General features: G+C 41.1%; 1 protein-coding gene across 3 annotated transcripts; it reads left to right on the top strand.

Moving 5' to 3' along the window:
• The first annotated feature begins 25 nt into the window (after positions 1 to 25).
• On the top strand, positions 26 to 18,510 carry ddhd2 (DDHD domain containing 2). Of its 3 annotated transcripts, none has more exons than XM_079515903.1 (19): positions 26 to 151; positions 672 to 835; positions 4,231 to 4,429; positions 5,091 to 5,281; positions 5,527 to 5,616; positions 6,373 to 6,493; positions 6,736 to 6,816; positions 6,927 to 7,068; positions 7,471 to 7,679; positions 7,799 to 7,866; positions 7,973 to 8,092; positions 8,582 to 8,677; positions 8,770 to 8,952; positions 9,559 to 9,714; positions 10,284 to 10,386; positions 10,787 to 10,948; positions 11,133 to 11,231; positions 16,148 to 16,316; positions 16,487 to 18,510. In XM_079515903.1, the coding sequence occupies exons 2-19, from the start codon at positions 716 to 718 to the stop codon at positions 16,569 to 16,571; spliced, it is 2,394 nt and encodes a 797-aa protein (XP_079372029.1). In that variant the 5' UTR covers positions 26 to 151; positions 672 to 715; the 3' UTR covers positions 16,572 to 18,510. The 3 variants fall into 3 exon arrangements, with proteins under 3 accessions (XP_079372029.1, XP_079372028.1, XP_079372030.1); XM_079515902.1 differs by having other exon boundaries at positions 6,727 to 6,816; XM_079515904.1 differs by lacking the exon at positions 11,133 to 11,231 and having other exon boundaries at positions 6,727 to 6,816.
• Positions 18,511 to 18,740: the final 230 nt, after the last annotated feature.

Genomic DNA, 18,740 nt, shown 5'->3' with positions numbered 1-18,740 from the left:
CCCAGCTGCTGCTGCTGGAGAGAGAGAGCAAACGTTGCTCAGTCAGTATACAAATGTATATGTTACGGTGGTGGTTCGTTATGTTAACGTAACGGCCGGCCGCGAGTCGCGTTGGTAACGCCAATAAACACCTGGACGTGAGAAGTGAGACGTGAGTGTTGTTCAGCCAGCTACACAATTGTTAGCTAACTGTGCTACCCGTTAGCCACGATTTTTAGAGTCAAATTAATTGTTGTTCTTGTTCGGTTTTGGTGGCCTGAGTGAGAGTGTGTTCATGCTAAAGTGAGGACAGTCGAGTCGAGTCATGGGAATGTCAAGGTTATATGTTTCCATAAGAGCCCGTATGTACAGTATGTAATGTATGTCTGTCTCTTGACTCCAACCACTAATATTATATATAATAATATTATATTGCGTGGGCTTCAAGCCATCAGGCGTCACAGTTTTCTGAGAACTGAGTGGGATTAGCTCTAGTTAATCTGCTTGTATACTGTGTCAGTGTCAGTCTAATTATATATTAGCTCGTGAACGTAAATGCCCAAATGATACCAAATTAAATCGTCATTAGTTGCTATTCCGTTTCTACTTTAACTTCGTCTTCGTGGTATAATATGTATGGCTTTCTTCGTGTCTTGTACATTGTGTTGTTGTTGTTGTCTCTTCACTAACAGTTTGAGTGGGACCATTCAAGCCTGTGAAGGTTGTGGTTAGGGTGATGTCACAGAACCCTGGGGAAGAGGGGGGTCGCGCTCAGGCTGCCCCTACCATCAACGTCCAGGACCTGTCTGACAGCCCCACTCAGAACCCTATTGGAGGAAGTACAAATGGGGATAAGGTGATTTGTTTGTGTCCATTACAGTGTGTTTGTTGTAATCTGTGTATGCTTATACTGTATATGCACATGCAAACATAGATAGAGCTTGTACTGTATTTACATTGTCCTGGTGGTATTCTATGTGTGGCATTGATTGATTGATTGAAAATTGTAGTAAAGGGGAAAACCACCCATTTTCAACATTTTACTATGTCATTAATGTACCTTAGAGCTGTTGTGTGGAAATAATAAAAAAGTCCCCCCATTTTGTGTTTCCTAGAACTGTAATAATGAAGAAAATCATTAACATGGTGAAACACATCTTGATGACATCATCAAGATGTGTTTCACCATGTTAATGATTTTTTTCAGACCTCTAGTTCTAGAAAACACAGAATGGGGGAACTTTTTTATTATTTCCACACAACAGCTCTAAGGTACATTAATGACATAGTAAAATGTTGAAAATGAGTGGAATGCCCCTTTAACAGTTTGCAGAATTACAGTACATTTCAAGCACAAACTAAATACAAAGGTTGTAAACTGTGAGTGGACGACCCAATTAAGCATTACACTTGTTTACAACAATGGTCCACCATGTTCAATTCATCAAAACATTAAGAGACGTACAAATAGACACTTCTATATAGACAAAGAACAGTACAGGAATTCATCATAATGGAGGTAAAAAGGGAAAAGAAACATATACAGTGAGGGGAAAATGGGGGGGGGTTCAGATTTTACGGGGGCCAGTTTCGAATTGCAGCCATCCGTAGGTGCCCTTTGAGAGCGGTTTTGAAGGAGTCAAGGGATTTGCATGTCTTAATGACTGTTGGTAGGGCGTTCCACATTTTGGTGGCATAGGAGCGAAAATAATTTAGTCACTTGTTTGTGCCGAATCTGGGTTGAACATGGTTCGTTGCACTCTCTCTGGTGTTGTGCAACGTCTTCGTTGGCACAAGAACTAGGTCAGAGGACACAAGGAAGGACAATAAACATGTTAGGTCTGAGCTATAGTTGGCACATGTCTACAGTAATTCCAATGTTTAGTAACTACACACACATATGGCTTTCACAACGCTTTAGTGCAGAAGCCATGTAAACTGAGTTTGGGTGGAAGGGGTGACACGTTCTTGGAAACGTTATCATGCAGGTAAAGTCCACTGCTGTACAGGATAGGGTGGTGCTACTTTTACAATTGACAATTTAGGCATTTAGCAGACACTCTTAATCCAGAGCGATTTACAGTAAGCATAATAGCATTACTAGCATTACATATCTGATGTAGTTATCAGAAAAGGTATTCCATTCCAGATTATGACCTTTTCTGATGAAAAATAGGTTTATCTAAGAATACCACTTTTCCGATGCAATATTCAATTCTATTATAGTTGAAGCATGGCTGTGCTTCCTTAAATCTCATTAATTGTTGATTGCGAACGCAGTGAGCACTAACTATGAGACCTAGCAGAACATGTCTGTGTGTCTGTCTGTCTGTCTGTCTGTCACACACACACACACACACACAAACTTAACTTAAAAAAAAAACTTAAAAAGAAAAAAACCTAAAAAAATAAAACACACACACGCACGCACACACACACACTAAAAAAATAACTTAAAAAAACGTAACTTAAAACTTAAAAAAAGTACGTAATTTATTCTAATTGTTGTTATTGCAATTTACGAGCTGCGTTCGCTTCCCGCGTTTGCGCGTCTTACTTGTTAAACTGAGATGTACCCGCAAATGTCCAAAATGTAATAAAGGTACAAGTCTGAGCTAGCCATCTACACTTAAGGCCAAACCGCACCAAAGCAACTACTTGCAACCATCCTGGCAGTTGCAAGGAGTTGCATTGGTGTGGTTGACCTTGTCCAACTGTGAGTTGCGACTAGTTGCATTGATTTGGTTTGACTGTCCATGGTAGCATAAAATGTATATAAACTATTATTAAGTATAATATCCAATCTTTCACCACTGAACATACATCTTTCGTCAAGAAATGCATACTGTATGTACAGTGCATCTAAAAAATCACACCCGTGTGAACTGAGTGGTGCAACTCCGTGTGGGGGTCCCCGGTGGGTCCCCGGTGGGTTACTGTGTGGGGGAATTAGCAGACACCTCTCTCTCTCTCTCTCTCTCTCTCTCTCTCTCATGCACACTCCACATTGTAATTAGCAGGCAACAGTGCAACACTATCTCTCTCTCTGTTTCTAGCACAACAGCGCCACTTTTGCCCCTACTGGTACCCTAAACATACATAGGGATGGACATGGGGACATTGCTGTTCCTTGGAGTGGTTGCACCACTAAAAAATAAATATATATATATATATATATATATATATATATTGTGGAAAAGTTCATTTTATTCCGTAATATACAGGTAATTCAAAAGTTTCAGATATTCTGATTCATTGTGCATTGCGCATAAAGTAAATATTTTAATAATTCATAATATTAAATAATAAAAAATAATATAATACAGAAATGTCAACCATGTATGCACTCAATACTTGGTCTGGGCTACTTTTGAACAAATTACGTCATCAATGTGGCATGGCATGGAGGTGATTAGCCTGTGTTATGGAAGACCAGGTTTGCTTTGATAGCAGCCTTCATCTGTATTGTTTGGTCTCGTGTCTCCCATCTTCCTCTTGACAGTATCAAATACTGAGTTGCATAAATTAACATACTTTTCAGATGGTCGACATTTCTGTATTATAAATCATTTTTTAGTGGACTTAAAGAATATTCTAATATTTTGAGATGCAGGATTTCAGATTTTCATGAACTGTATGCTGTAATCATCATCAGGATAAAAAAAGGAAAGAAGTTTGAAATATTTCACTTTATGGACAATGTGGAATATGGAATGTATAATATAATAAGAAACGGCAGGGACTGTGTTTTACTGTGGCAGTCAGTGGCAGCTTCTCACTTTTTGAAACCAACGTACAAGGCCAAGTAGAACAGCAAAAGAAGACAGTAGGCTGTTTATTAACTAGATACACATGCTAATGTAGCCTGGTTTCTATTGGCCATATGATACAGCGAATGATAGCCTTGTGTTTGAATGTGTGATATCCTGTGTCTGTCAATTGGTTTGTTTACGAGCTGCAGCTGAGTCAGGTGTGGAAAGAGGAGAGGACATGGCTCTGTGAGGAGGACAAAGCGGGTCTTTATATGTCGGACCAAGGGAAGGTCTGACGCTTGCCCATAGCTGCTGCTCATTGCTTCTGTCCAGTGGTTTCAGGTGTTGTGATAGGAGCAGCTGACTGGAAGGAAAGTAGGAAACCCTGCTCAGTCAGATGCAATTCCTTATTCCTGAACGCTGCAATGAAGAAGTAACAGTGAGAGCCTTGAGGATGCAGGTGTTCATATAGATTTTGACTGAGATCAAATTTCCTCAGGTGTCCCTGTCACCAGTACTGGATGAGGCCACCCCTTCATCCACTTCCTCCTTCGAGATGCTGGACATGGAGTCGGTCCCACCCCCTTATCAAGAAGTACACCCTCATTGGTTTTACTGTCGACTGACTGACAACAGCACACTCTGGCATCCGTTCAGTAGAGAGGATTCTGAGAAACTAGAGAATGCTTACACCACGGGTAAGTGTCTTTCATATGTGTGTGTGTCTAACTAAGAACAGGCAATTGATGTGGGTGTGCGAGAAAAAAAATAGAACATTTTAAAGATTCAGATTCAAATACATTTATTTTTCACTGAATTCACTGGACAGAACAATGGTAAGGTTGGCTAATAATTCTTCATGTTGCTTTCTGGGCTGGTTCTCCCAAAGGAGCACAAGGCTCTAAGCTGGCTCCGATTATCTCGGAGCAGACTTTCACAATACCATTTAGATTCTTCTTGTCCTTCATAGACACCCCATTGAACCAGAAAATAAGTGAGACATTTTTAAATTTGTAATAAATATCTAAAATAGTATCACAAACTATTTAGAGAGAGAGAGAGCTATAAACAGAAGCCGGAAGGTGAGATATCACAACTGCCCGGCCTGTTGCCAACACTGGCCCCCTGCCCAATGGGGCACTTGGCTGTGTCCGACGATCAATGCTAGACCAGATCCAGTGCTAGACCAGATCCAGATGCTAATATAACCTTTCAAGTACAAGAGTCTCAAATGTAGGTTTCATCAATATCAGTTTCCTGTGTAAATAATACCAGCATTGTTGATGCCCCATATTAACCATTCGTATGCCTAATTGCTAATTTATTCACTTGTAACTCAGAGAGTAATTTACTGTGTAGTAGGAGAGAAAGAGGATGTGGTGGTTGCTGTGGAGGGAGAGCGATATGATGTGCACGTCAAGGAGAGGACATGCCACGCAGTGTACTGGGAGCAAGCTCCCACTGAGGTACGTCGCTGCACCTGGTTCTACAAAGGAGACAAGGACACCAGGTTTATACCCTACACAGAAGACTTCAGTACCAGTCTGGAGGTACCTCAATCTGACACCATAGCATAACCTGCATCTTCCCACTGTCCCATTTCTTCCCACTTCACTAGCAATGCTGTCCTCTCTCTCTTCTCTGTTGACCCCCAATCATACAATCTCTCTATTCCACGCCACACCTTGGTCCCTCTTCTCATCTTCATTTACTCCTGTATCCAGTAGCATTTTGAGCAAGTGTAAAAGGTGGTTGACAAGTAAACCTTATTAGTATTGGTATTCTGGTCTTTCAGGATGCCTATATGATAGCTGTGACTCTGGATGAGTGGAAGAGGAAGCTGGACTTCCCCACAGGAGAGACGGTCATCCTTCACAATCCCAAGGTTAGAGCTGCTCACAAATTAGCGCAATAACCTGTATTCAGTTTGAGATGGAACTAAAACCACAGGACATTGCTTTTGTTACAGATGCTACAAATAAGAATTACAATTCATAATGGGGGGGGGGGGGGGAAAGAAAATAGCCCCCACAAAACCACTAACAATAGGAGTACATGTGCTATGCATCAGAAAGATAGGATGAGGTGACTATGAAATAGCAAAAGCAAGTTAATAAGAACATTTTAAACAAGTGAAATGCATTACCGGTTTAATTGTCAGAATTGTAATATGCTGTAATATGCATGCTGTGCTCATACAAGCACATATAATACAGGCGTCTGTGTGTGCGTGCTATACATGCACATGCATAGTTGATGCGATGTCCGTGTGCCTGTCTGTCTCTCTGAGGAATTGTAACACAATGATGTACAGTGCTAGATGGACGGACAGCTTGCACCGATTGGCTAGTTCCACTCCATAGCCTCACAGACACTTATCCCATAGCTTGGAGGGTTGGTGGATGTTTATGAATGCAGAAGAATTGCATAGTTGTTGATGTATTTGTGCCGCTGATCTGTATAGTAGTTAGTGAGAATAGTCAAGGAATCGCTAACACATACTCATACAAAAACATACTCTCCACTCTCTACCTGGCAGAGATAATTATAACAATTTTCAAGATATATAACTAGACATACCTGTACATAATGTATCACACTATTTATTAATTTGTTTTCTATATTTTCTCCATAATGTCAGCTGATAATGCAGTATCAACCACTGGGGTTACAGGATGAGTGGGTCCACTCCCCCTCTGAGCAGACACGCCCTCGAACTGTCAAGAGGGGAGTGGACAACATCTCTGTGGAAATACCAGAAGGTGTGTGTAATATTTTTAGTTTGGTGTATTTGAATAAGGACAAATACAAATTGTAATGTACATTGACAAAGTGGAATACCCAACCATCATGTTGTCACTCACTGATGTGTTGTACTTGTACAATTCTTATGTGAGAGCTAAATGGCCGTCATTGAATTATGGTCAACATTTGACTGTTCTTCATCATACACCAGATCAGCCAGAGGTTAAACTCCCACTCTCCTTTTCTTAAGGTGAGCCAGACAAGATAGACCATCTTGTCTTCATGGTCCATGGAATCGGTCCTGCATGTGACATTCGCTTCAGATCCATCATACAGTGTGGTAAGTGAGTGTTTGTGTCTGCAAAGTTTGTGCACATGATGGGGACATGTAGGTGGGACTGTGTGTGTTTAGTTTAGGAAAACTGTTTTCTGTTTCCCCCTCTTTTTCAGTGAATGACTTTAGGAGTGCATCTCTGTCTCTACTGGCCTCTCATTACAAGCGTGGCCAGCTGGAGGGCAAGGTGGGCAGAGTGGAGTTTCTACCGGTCAACTGGCACAGTGCTCTGCATGGAGATGCCACTGGTGTGGACGAGTAAGGATACACTAACTTACGTACTGAAGAGAACTGTAAAGTTCAGTGCCTTATTGTAGCTTGTGTTTATTCAGTGCCAGCAGATCCTGAAAAGAGTCTTACGATATTTTAAATTGTGTTCTAATATCTGGGACTGAAAAGTCTTAAATGCAGTTGGTTTTAGTGCTTAAGTCTTAATGGAGTCTTTGAGTTTAATCAAAATACTCTTCTCGATACACAGAATCCCTAGTTTGAAATCCACCTTGTAATAAACTAGTGTTGTTGTATTGTCTCTCATTTTCAACTAATGTTAATTTTACTGGTGAAATTTTCTATTTCATTCTAACCTTTTATTACTGAAACATGCACTCCCCCTGTTGCTGTATCTATAATTCTCAAACTCTTTCCCTCTCCTTAACATAGGGACATCAAGAGAATCACTCTGCCCAGCATCAGCAAACTGAGGCATTTCACCAATGACACTCTACTAGACCTGTTCTTCTACAACAGCCCCACCTACTGTCAGACCATAGTGGACACAGTGGCCACGGAGGTCAACAAGCTGCACACACTCTTCAGACAGAGACACCCCAAGTTCACGGGGGAGGTTTCTGTAGTCGGCCATAGCCTGGGTATGCAGCATACTCATGCACACACACACACACACACACACACACCAATGAAAGAATATCAATTTAACCAATAGAAACCTTTGAATGATAAGCTTCAACCTTTCCTCCGTTGTCATCAGGTTCACTGATCCTGTTTGACCTGCTGACCAATCAGAGAACTACATCAGGCGAGACGGTCAGGGAGGAGGTAGTGGAGTATTCATAATGGCAGATTAAGGTTCCGATTGAATGATGGAGTTCTAATGATTGAGGAAGTCTGTGCAGTTGGTTATCTGTCATGCTCTGTTTTTCAGAAAGCAGCTGATGAGCCCTGCCCTTTGGCCTGTGATGCCATGGAGGAGGCTATGCTCAGACTGGGCTTACAGGAGCACCTGGTTACACTGCAAAGAGAGAATCTAGATTTGGAATCACTGGTAACACACACACACACGCACGCACGCACTCACGCACTCACGCACGCACGCACGCACGCGCGCGTACGTACTGTTGTTTCTCACAAAGATAACAAATACATACAAACATACATACATACATACTCACTGGTAACCTTACTTTGGATTTTATATATATGAAGGTATTGTAGGCTGGGATTTTACAAAAACGCCACCCTTTTAAATACATACATACATACATACATACATACATACATACATACTTATAAGGTATGCCATCTGGTGGCTAATGAACCAAACACATTCTCAGAAGTTGAAGCAGTTTTAAAGGACCCACTTTTAGGCCAGTGCAACAGAGCATGCTTTTGCCTTTTTTAAAACCTTACCCATTTTAACCACATACGTATGTATGTACGTACGTACGTACAGTACAGTACAGTACAGTACACAAAACAGTACAAGATAAATTGACATACGGAGTTGCATATCTATTTCTTTGTTCTTTTAAAGGTGCTATGTCAGGAGAGTGACCTTAAAGATATAGGAATTCCTCTCGGACCGCGCAAGAAGATCCTGAACTATGTCAGGAGGAAACGTGCTCAAGAGGTCAGACACACTCTGAAACTCAGAAAAAGCGGTATGATGTTTTACAGGGTCGAGAGACCCTAAATCTGTCCATCTTTATTCTTTCCAAGTAGGATTGTAAGCCAGCAACCGTGCTTCTGGCTCCAGGGCTGCAAGCACAACCTCAGGATCCCTCACCAGTTGATCACCACGATAACCAGTCCTTTGGAGCGACGGGGCGGGAGTCATACTTCCACAGGGCCCAGTCCATCACCAACGCTGTGGACTACGAATATTTTAACATGGGAATTGGACAGGTACTGTACCATGCGCACGCTGCAACACACTTGTTTATGCCTGGTAGTAAAAGTATATGAAGGCTGTGATGTCATCTTCCTGATTCTCTCCCCCCTCTTTGCTTGCCTGGACAGACCAATGGAGACATAGCCAAGGGACAGGTTTGTCTCACACTGTGTCGATCCTGAAATGGGTCCCTGCTGTAGTTATAGCTCTCGTATTTTCCCATATATAAATTTTACATTACACACAGTCAGTTCAGAGAAGACTGGCTTCTAGAATTATATTTTGTAATTTGAGCCAAATGCCTAGAGTGGCTACATCACACTGTAAGGAGAAAACAAAGCAATATTGGCATTGTGGCTATATCCATTGTGCTGTGGAGGCCTACAAACCCAGTGCCAAAATCAGTGTCTGTGTGCATCCTGTCCCATACGTATAGTTGTTCCCTGCTCTCCCCTCCCTTGTCTGTTGATGTTGAGAGTGATACTTTATTATGTATTTTCTATTTTTCCATACTGTCAATAACTTCTAATAGATTTAGTTTTGTAGATTTATATGTGCTCTACGTTTAGAAATCAGATCAATACTTTATGAAATTTATGAGAGCACATTCATTTCCCCAGGTGTCCATTAACTACCCACAGCTGGCGTTCCATCCTCAGAGCTTTTTCGCATTTGGCTCTCCCATCGGAATGTTCCTGACCGTCCGTGGACTTAAACACATCGATCCCAATTACACCTTCCCCACGTGCAAGAGCTTCTATAACATCTACCACCCTGTGAGTAGATGCAGTCTCCCTTTCTAATGCTCACATCAGTACGTTTTTGGCACTAGCAACATTGGCAATTAGTGCAAGTCTGAACAAGCTTCACCTTTGCTATATGTACATGTAGGTAACCAATCATCTGAAATGGGAGTTCACACATGTAACGTTCAGAATTAATCCCTGTGTTCATAGTGAAGGGGGGCAAGAGAGCTTAAGAGCATGCAGGGAAAAGTCTCGTAAAGCTTTTTGTTTGGCGTTTTTACAAGTGAAATTTACTACCATGAACTCAATTTCACTGCCTTGCAGTTCTTTTGAGATCATACTACCTCCGATCCGATGGTAATTCCGATGGAGCATTAGTCCGACATGCAGGAACAGGTTAGGGTTTGACGTAGGTTGTCAGTCTAATGACTCTCGGACCAATAATAGTGTCAGAACTAAAGCCTGTACCCCTGTAGTAACAGTAAAAGTTCAGAGCAAGCTGAGTGTTTAGCATGCACCACAGGAAACAAACATCAAAGTGTTCTTGTAATACTTTGATAATTAAATGTGTTGTTTTGCTTTATCTCCCTACCCTCTAGTATGACCCAGTAGCATACCGCTTAGAACCCATGTTGGTTTCAGAGGGCGACCTTGAGCCCATGCTCATTCCTCACCACAAGGGGCGCAAGAGGATGCACCTGGGTATGTCTCCCTGTTTCTGTTGGCTTCTCTTGGCAAGTTGACATCAGGGCCCTATTTTGCATGTCTTAAGTACCCAGGTCTTATGACTTAACGTAAGACCTGGAGGCATGGCCAATGCTGTTTAGCTATTTTGAGTGGCCAAACAGCATTGGCCACACCTTAAGTCATAATACCTGGTACTTAAGACACGCAAAATATGGCCCCACGTCAAATTCAACAATGTAGAGAATGATAGCCAGCACTCACATTCTGTCCATTCAAGCACTTCTTATTTTGTTTTAATAGACAGGCAACATGGCAAAGAAACAGTCTGAGCACCCATAGTTAATGTGTGACTGAAGTTGTGCTCATATTCCTTCTAGTCAAATTCAACAATAACATCTCTATCTCCGTCCCGTAGAACTGAAGGACAGTTTGACTCGTGTGGGTATGGAACTGAAGAACAATGTTTGGGGATCGTTAAGGACTGCGTGGCAGTCTTTTTCCAGACTACCCGTGGCTGCACTGCCCCCAGTAGAGGAGAGAGAAACCACAACAGAAGAAAACCTACAAGGGACACCTGGTATAAAGCTAGCATCCATAACTACTTGTGTCTGCATGTGTGTGTGAGTGTGTGTGAGATGGTAGGGGTGTTTGGATGTATGTTGTGCCTGTGTCTTGCCAATGTACATCTAATCTTGTCTCTTCCTAAACTCTTCCCTCCCTGCATGTTGCCCATTCCCTCTCCGCTTTAACCTCACCCTCAGTGGTAGGCGCTGCTTCTGCTAACAGGGACGAGAAAAGGGATGATTTTTGGACTCAAATGCTGGAGTGGCCCAAGGCCCTTCATATGCATTACTTCCAAGGTAAGCCAGTGGAAGTACATGGCTACAATGACTTGAGTGTATGAACACTTTGTAGCTCATTGTTGGTTAGTGTTGTTATCAACTACTTGAGTCCATTCTTCTGTATGCAGAGAACTCTCTTCTGAGCTTACTAGAGGTTTTGTTTATACTTCTTGTGTAGCATATAGTAGGTGTACTGTTTACAATAAATCAATGTGCAGAATAAGCTAATACACTAACAACCAAAACTGCACGGCACAACAACAAGCCCATGTTAGCCATAGACATTAGCGGCAGTTTTAAATAAAGCTATGTCTTGCCTGAAATTATAATGCAACAAATGTAGCCATGTGTGTTGCTAATGAAAGGTATCACACATGGTAGGCTACCCAATCTATCCAGGATGTTACTTTACACATGCATTACAGCAAGATGTGTGTCAGCCTCTGACTCATAGTGCTTTGCAGCAAGGGGTTAAAATGTAAGCTGTAGAATGATCTTCTTTCTGGACAAGGCAGCCAGGCACAAGATAAACAAACCTCTTTGAGCAGCCCCCTCTTTTGTGCATGCAATGTTGTCAGAAATCTGGGCAACCTCCTGGGTGGAGGCTGCTGAATGTTGTGTACCTGACCAAGTCGCCAACTAAAGTCAGTTGCAATGTAGGCAACAGCTAGACTGGCATCAGTTCACTTTGCAGTTTGCTTATCCGGCGGTCTATAGCGGATAAGGAAATAGTCTGTGTATGCATGAATGTATCTGTGTTGCTGCCATAAATTATTGGATACAGTTGGTGGGCTCTACACCGGATCAGATGATTTAAACCATAATAGAAACCAGGATTATTTATTTTTGATGCAACATCATGACCTGGACCTTTATTAGCAACAACAATGAGTGTGGCTTCTCTCTGACATATACTCTCTTGTCAAATCTTTGTCCTTGTACTGTTTACTGATGTTACTGTGCGTCTCCTGAGTACATTTATGTTTAAAAAAAAAAACCTTTGACCTACTATTGCACCCCCCACTTCCGGCGCTTATGGTTCAAGGGGTTTATTGTCACATACAGACGCAATACACTGAATACAGTAAAGGTAGCAGGGTTATAGACTATACAATTGTACTGCAAGCTTCCGATATGAATACGAATAAGATAGTACTAATACACATCAAGCAATTTCAAGAATCCTGTACAGCAGACCTATTCAGTTGGCAGCATGTGGGCCACATCTTTCTGTATACTGTAACAATTTGAAGAGGGCATCTGATCAATTCTAATAATTAATAATAATCTCTCAGATGTATATAGCGCTTTTCTAGGTACTCAAAGTCGCTTTACACGAGGGAGAGAATTCTGACCATTAATTACAAATATATAATTAAATAGTAATGTGCAAAAGTAATCTGGCATTATGTGTCCATCCCATGTTCATTATGTTCACCTGTTTCTTGTACAGCCGCCTATTACTGTAAATGTCAGTCGATACCGCCACATAACTTTACCTAATCAAGATGCTATAATTTAAAAAGTAATTGGTGCGTTTACTGTGTCAACTAAAATAAATGAAAGCTGTCAATTTTAAATAGGGACTAAATAAATTATAAAACTGCTATTGACATAATGGAAACACTTCTCAAAATAAATTGTGTATCTTTACCACTGATTCGAGTCCAAACAAAATGATCAATATCTAAACACTGTCCAACTGTATTCATAATCACTCACAGACGTGATTCAGTTTGTTAGGGACCTGTTCTCTACTGATGCAAGGGCAGACTTGTCTGCTAAATGTAAACGGGGGCTGAGGATAGTTGACTTGGATCCCCTCCAGTTAACTGTTAAATATTTATACTGTTGCTTGCATAACTCGTTGACATGCAAGCATCAGTTGATCTTAGAGAGGAACAAGTCTGCGGTCTAGTAACATTCTGAACATTAGGAGGTGTATACATGTGCTGCAGATAAACTGCATTATAGACATAAAAATGTGTTCCAATATTTACAAAAGTTGATGCACACAGAAAACACGTCATGTTTTGGCTGCAGTCATGGCATTAAAGTGAATTGATGGCAGAACATTCTAATATTCTAGTGCCCTGCACTACTGAAAATACTGAAAATGTGCAATAAATATTAGAAATGGCAATACAAAATTTGAATCTGCACAACCTGTATATGTAAACTGTTGTCCTGTTACAGTTTATCTAACATTTGTTTTTATGTCAGACATTTTATGAGCTCAGGATAGAAACTGCTGGATCATAACCCGATGCTCCAGTACGTTTGTTAGACGGTAGTAAAGTGAATCGTCCATTTCTGGGGTGACTAGGATCTTTGATCCTCAGGGCCTTCACCCTGCTCCTCTGGGTGTCCCAGCGCAGTGCTGGTGATGCACTCTTTTTCCACTCTCTGTAGAACCTTGTGGTCATATTTTGAGCATCCTCTGTAGCAGGCAATGATGCATCCAGTCAGGGAATCCTCTATGGCTTACCTGTAGAGGTTGCACAGCATCTTGGAGTCCAGACTGAACCTCTTCAGACTGCGAAAGAAGAAGAGTTGTGTTCGAGCTTTAATCCATTGAGACCTGGAACGCATCCATGTCACGTTAGCGTTTAACCACATTAACCATTAACAATGGTGCCCATGTGATGTGACCAACCCAGGTCAAGTCATGTATCCTATCCTGTCTGAATGGGTTAGGAAGAGATGTGACATTGTCAAAACTCATTGTCAGGGTTACACACCGGCATTCCGAAGCCCGCTATTCCGACGAATCACCATTCCGATTCGCCGCAATACTAACCCTGTACCGGCTAAACCTAACCGCACACGGAAGCCACGTAGTCCGAATGGTGGTGAGTCGGAATGCCACTCTGTCCCCCAGTCTCAGTTCCCCATGCATTCATTCGGAGTTGTAATCCTGCATCTAATTGATTGACTGGTTTCCTCTGGCTTTGATTTGTACAATACATTGTAATACATTTGTCATCATTGACTGGGAAACGGAAGACAAATGACCACTGACTGTCCAAAGTAGTTTATTGCAAACAAGAAGATCTAGGTTATTGTCGATTAAGAATATTTTGTCTCGGGTAGTGTGACTGATTTAAGCTAAATTATATAAGGTACAGTATAGATACTGTATATAACTACACTATGCTAATCTTACTCTATGCTCATTCCTCATTCCCTACCCCTTTACACTACTAGACCTTTTCCTGGTTCTCCCTTCCCTCTGCTGATGACGCTTCAAATTATTCATACTTTGTTGTTCTTCAATTCAATTACATTGCTCATCGTCTTTGTCTGTTTGTGGTTTCCATTCTTCTTTCTTCATCTGTTTACCTCGCTTCCATCCACATTGCGGCTGTGGGATCCAACTAACAACAAAACATGTTTTCTTCCCATACCTAGGCTTGCATGTCTCCTAAGGCAGTGGTTCTCAACCTTTTTACACAAAGTATCACCTCAGAAAAGATCTGGCTCACCAAGTACCACATATTTCATGGCGATCTCCATCTATTCCGTAGGACCTAAGGAATAGATGGGGATGGTCATGAAATATGTAGTGTTGAAGTAGTCAGACTTACCTCCAGCAAAGTTACATTAAGTTGTCTCAGTCCCTCTCAGTATGGTGTAAATGATACAATACTGTGTAAGTGGAAATAAGACACTGCAGTGCTGAGTGAAATGGTAATACTGTCTGGAAATACAAGCCTGTAGCATCAGTGTAAGAGATACAGGTTATTTACAAGTAGCCATTCAGAGTTCTGAAGAAGATAGCATTGCTTACTGATTTATGAACAAAACGGCAGTGCATGGCTGTATAAGCCACATCAATGCTCTCACTCTTCTAACAAAATACCTGTGCAAGTGATTGTATTTATTACCACATTTATCAGTTGTTAAAGATGCTGTAAATGTTTTGTATTATTATTGTTGTAAGAATATAGAGCAAAACATATAATAATATAATAATGTTTATTCTGTAACATGGGTTTCCACATCTCTCCAGCTCTTTAATAAACAGAAAATAAATGTTCGGGTGGGACACAAATTTTATCCAATCAGGAAAGAGAGCTCATTTCTCACATTTTATAGCATCCCAGTTTCAATTATGTTGTCTGCCCCCCCCCCCCCCCCTCCCCTAACCTGACTCCGCCAGATGGGGCAGCACTGTGTATGCCTTGATCCCGCCTCTAGCTGCCGCTGATTGGCCAGGCCGTTTGGTGGCCGGGCATCAAGTCTGCCTGAGAGTTCCCAGATGGGAGCAGGAGGGGGGAACCCAGTGTACTCTATGCTGCCCCATCTGGCGGAGTCAGGTTACCCCTCCCCACCCCCCACTTCAAATTGCACTTGTTTATCCTGTGTCCTGTATTGCCTCCTCCTGATAGGATGAAACTGTATTATCTGTTTACTAAAGTGCTGGACAGATGGGAAGACCCATGTTACTGAACAAACACTAGATAGCAATGGTCACCAGGAGAATATAGAGCCATTCAACACTTGTTATAACAAAATACGGTACCCACTACCCTAGTACCCATACAACATGGTCTGATCTACATCATTAAAAATAACCCCTATTTTATACCTGAAGGTTGAAAGAAATAGAGAATTGTATTCTATGCTGCAGCTAATAGTATGACGTGAAAAATAATATTAGGGAAATTAAAAATGGCTCACATTAAAAACCCAATGTCCCAGAACATGGATACATCCTGAACGCAGCCTATAAATGTTACAGGACAAAGCAACAACTAAAACCTAATGAGCATATCATAAGTATCTCAATCTAAAATACAAGACGCACAACGGTAGCTCCAGTGTGTTAGTTCGCCCCTGTCCATTGGTTGAACTATATTCCCTCCTTTTCACAAAGCGATGTGGTTATTATCGTTCGTCATTTTTTCCCTGTTTTACCCCTGTCAATTCAGGCGTACATGAAGAGGCAGAATCTCCCATGTCTGCAGAGGAAACACAGGCGTGTGATATCAAAGTGGGGATGTTGAATGGGGGACGAAGGATTGACTACGTACTGCAAGAAAAGCCCATTGAAAGCTTCAATGAATACCTGTTTGCCATCCAGTCTCATCTTTGCTATTGGTGAGTCATACGCATGATGAATATGAGGGTGGGGTCACTGGGGTAATAGTGCTCTGTTGTGGACTATTTTTTACATTTTCAGAACTATTTTGCTGTTTAGTTTTATTTTAGTTGATTGTCTTATCAATTCATCTTTGTGTTTTTGAAAATGTCTTCTCTTTGTCTACCAGGGAATCTGAAGACACAGCGCTATTGCTGCTGAAGGAGATCTACGACAAGCTGGGCATTCCCTTTGAGCAGCCACAACAGTATTAACATTTCTATGAACAATAACAAACTTTGTTATTGACAAGTTGACGACCTACAGTATGAAAAAAGCAAAACAAAGGAAGTTCGGCCATAGTTGATAGGCTGTAAAATCCTCTCCCAGACTGTTTTGTCGTCCAAGTGTCCTGGGGCTTTCGGAAGGTGATTTAATTCTGAAATATCAACTCGCACGGCGAGTTGTTCACTTGAGTGCCTCTGTTTGAGGCGCCGAAGGACCGTTCAGGTTCACAATGGAAGGTAACTTTTTCTTAAAGGCTCTGCTTACAGATGGAATTTTGTTTCTAATCAACCCAGTTGTCGTGGGCATGCCTCATAACAGCATTTTCATTTTGGGGTTTAGGCTTTTTTTAGTTGCGTTCTTTTTTTACTGTGCAATTTCACTTACAAATTATCACATACATACAGTTACAGTATATATATATAGTATATACTACTGTATACTCACTTACTGGTTATCCAGAGCCATACCTACTGTTATGTTTGTGGGGAAAAAGGACAACTTTGTGGAAGATGTCATCTTTTAACTTGTTTGATGAAGGATCTCTTGGCCAGAATTGATCTTCCTTTCAAGAGACCATCTTTAGAAATTAGACCAGTCTCTACAGAAGGTCAAAGAGGGCTATTTTAGAGAGCTTGACCTTGCCTTAGAATCCTTAATATCCCTTGTCCTAAACAGGTAGTTGTGCTTAATTCATACCGTCGTATGGCGGTGTTGCACACTGAAAATAGATCTACAAGCTCACATTACTATTATTATGTCACCCCACGACATGATGTGAGGATGTAAATTGGCTATTTTCAGTATGTGCCAAGTATAAATCAGGCTTTATTATTGTATTTGACTAAAATACATTTAGTTTCCCGCAAGGATAATGCATATTTGCATCTTGTCCATTACACATCATTTTGATGTTTATACTGTATGCCAGTATATAGGCCGCTTTACAGCTAAAGACGTTTCGCTGCTCATGGAATTCTTGTGCAATATTTAAATTGTCACTTTCCCAGTTCTAACCATTTTCTTAGTGACATGGAAAGTCACCATGCCTTTGTTCTTATCGCATTTTAGTTGCTTGCAACGAAGGCAAGCTTTTTTGACATATCTATACTGGCTAGATGAAAGCAGTTTTTTGATTAAATCTGTCAGAATTGAAGATGGTTGGGAAAATATGATGCTTGGTGGAGAACTGCTTAGTGCGGTCCCGTAGGAGTGTGGGCAGTACATTTCTGCTGTACATGGTCGGTTACACCCCAAGGTGTGTGTGCCAAGCCTTCTCCTTTCTCTTCTCTCTGCTTGCATGCTGCTAACCCCAACATTCAACCTCCGCAGTAATACATTCCCTATCCTGATGTAAGCTAATTTACTTGGCAGACTGATGTCCAATATGCACAATTTTAATTTTTGCACAATCCCAGGGCACAGACTTTACTATTTTGTCCTCACCTGTATTGTATGCATCTGTTTCTTCTTTCCCCACTTGAGTAAATTATTTTTAAAGTTTCATAATGATATACTATACGTTGGCACTGCCCCACAACCTATACTCTAATATTTGTGAGTACTCACAATTAATTATTCTTTTCAGATGTGCAGATAAATGTCAGCACTTCTTTTCCTTGAAATTTGATCTACACTTAAATTTACTCTTACTACTCCAGTGTTCTCAGTTTACATTTAAAGTGTTTTCCTTGAAACTCCATGACTGCTCACTGTCACATACTAAATGGATCTGACAGATGGCCACAGCTGTAAGCCTAGCCTCTGTAATCATTGATGATGATTGAGCCCTGCTCAGTAACTGGCTCTCACCAGTCTGTTTTGCACTTCATACCACTATATTGGTCTAAAAACCAAAAATAAATTCTTGTTTTTATTAAGAGAGACTATAAGTATGGTTACATGTTGTGTGTGCCATAATAAAATATTAATAGCATACTGTTTTTTGTGTTTTCTCCCCAATATATTGATTATTGACACATACTGTAAATAAATCCCTGCTTGATTGTAACGGTGCGTAAACAGGATGTGGCCTTTCAGGGCTCTTTTGGTCCTCACTAATGATCATGATAAAATTCTTTTCTACGCAGTCTGTCTCAGGAGGACTGGGCAGTTCAGAAACCTGTCCACCATTGACCTCATCGATGGGGAATCCTAAA

This window comes from Electrona antarctica (assembly GCF_951216825.1).
Source record: "Electrona antarctica genome assembly, chromosome: 12".
NCBI lineage: Eukaryota > Metazoa > Chordata > Actinopteri > Myctophiformes > Myctophidae > Electrona > Electrona antarctica.
The sequence above is the reverse complement of the archived record's forward strand: the minus strand, read 5'-3'. Positions and strand labels throughout refer to the sequence as shown.

Coding starts and splice junctions, on each gene's coding strand:
- ddhd2 (XM_079515902.1), top strand. CDS start 716: ATGTCACAGAACCCTGGGGAAGAGGGGGGTCGCGCTCAGGCTGCCCCT. Junction 7,069..7,470: donor GATGCCACTGGTGTGGACGA/GTAAGGATACAC, acceptor TCCTTAACATAG/GGACATCAAGAGAATCACTC. Junction 8,678..8,769: donor GGAGGAAACGTGCTCAAGAG/GTCAGACACACT, acceptor CTTTCCAAGTAG/GATTGTAAGCCAGCAACCGT.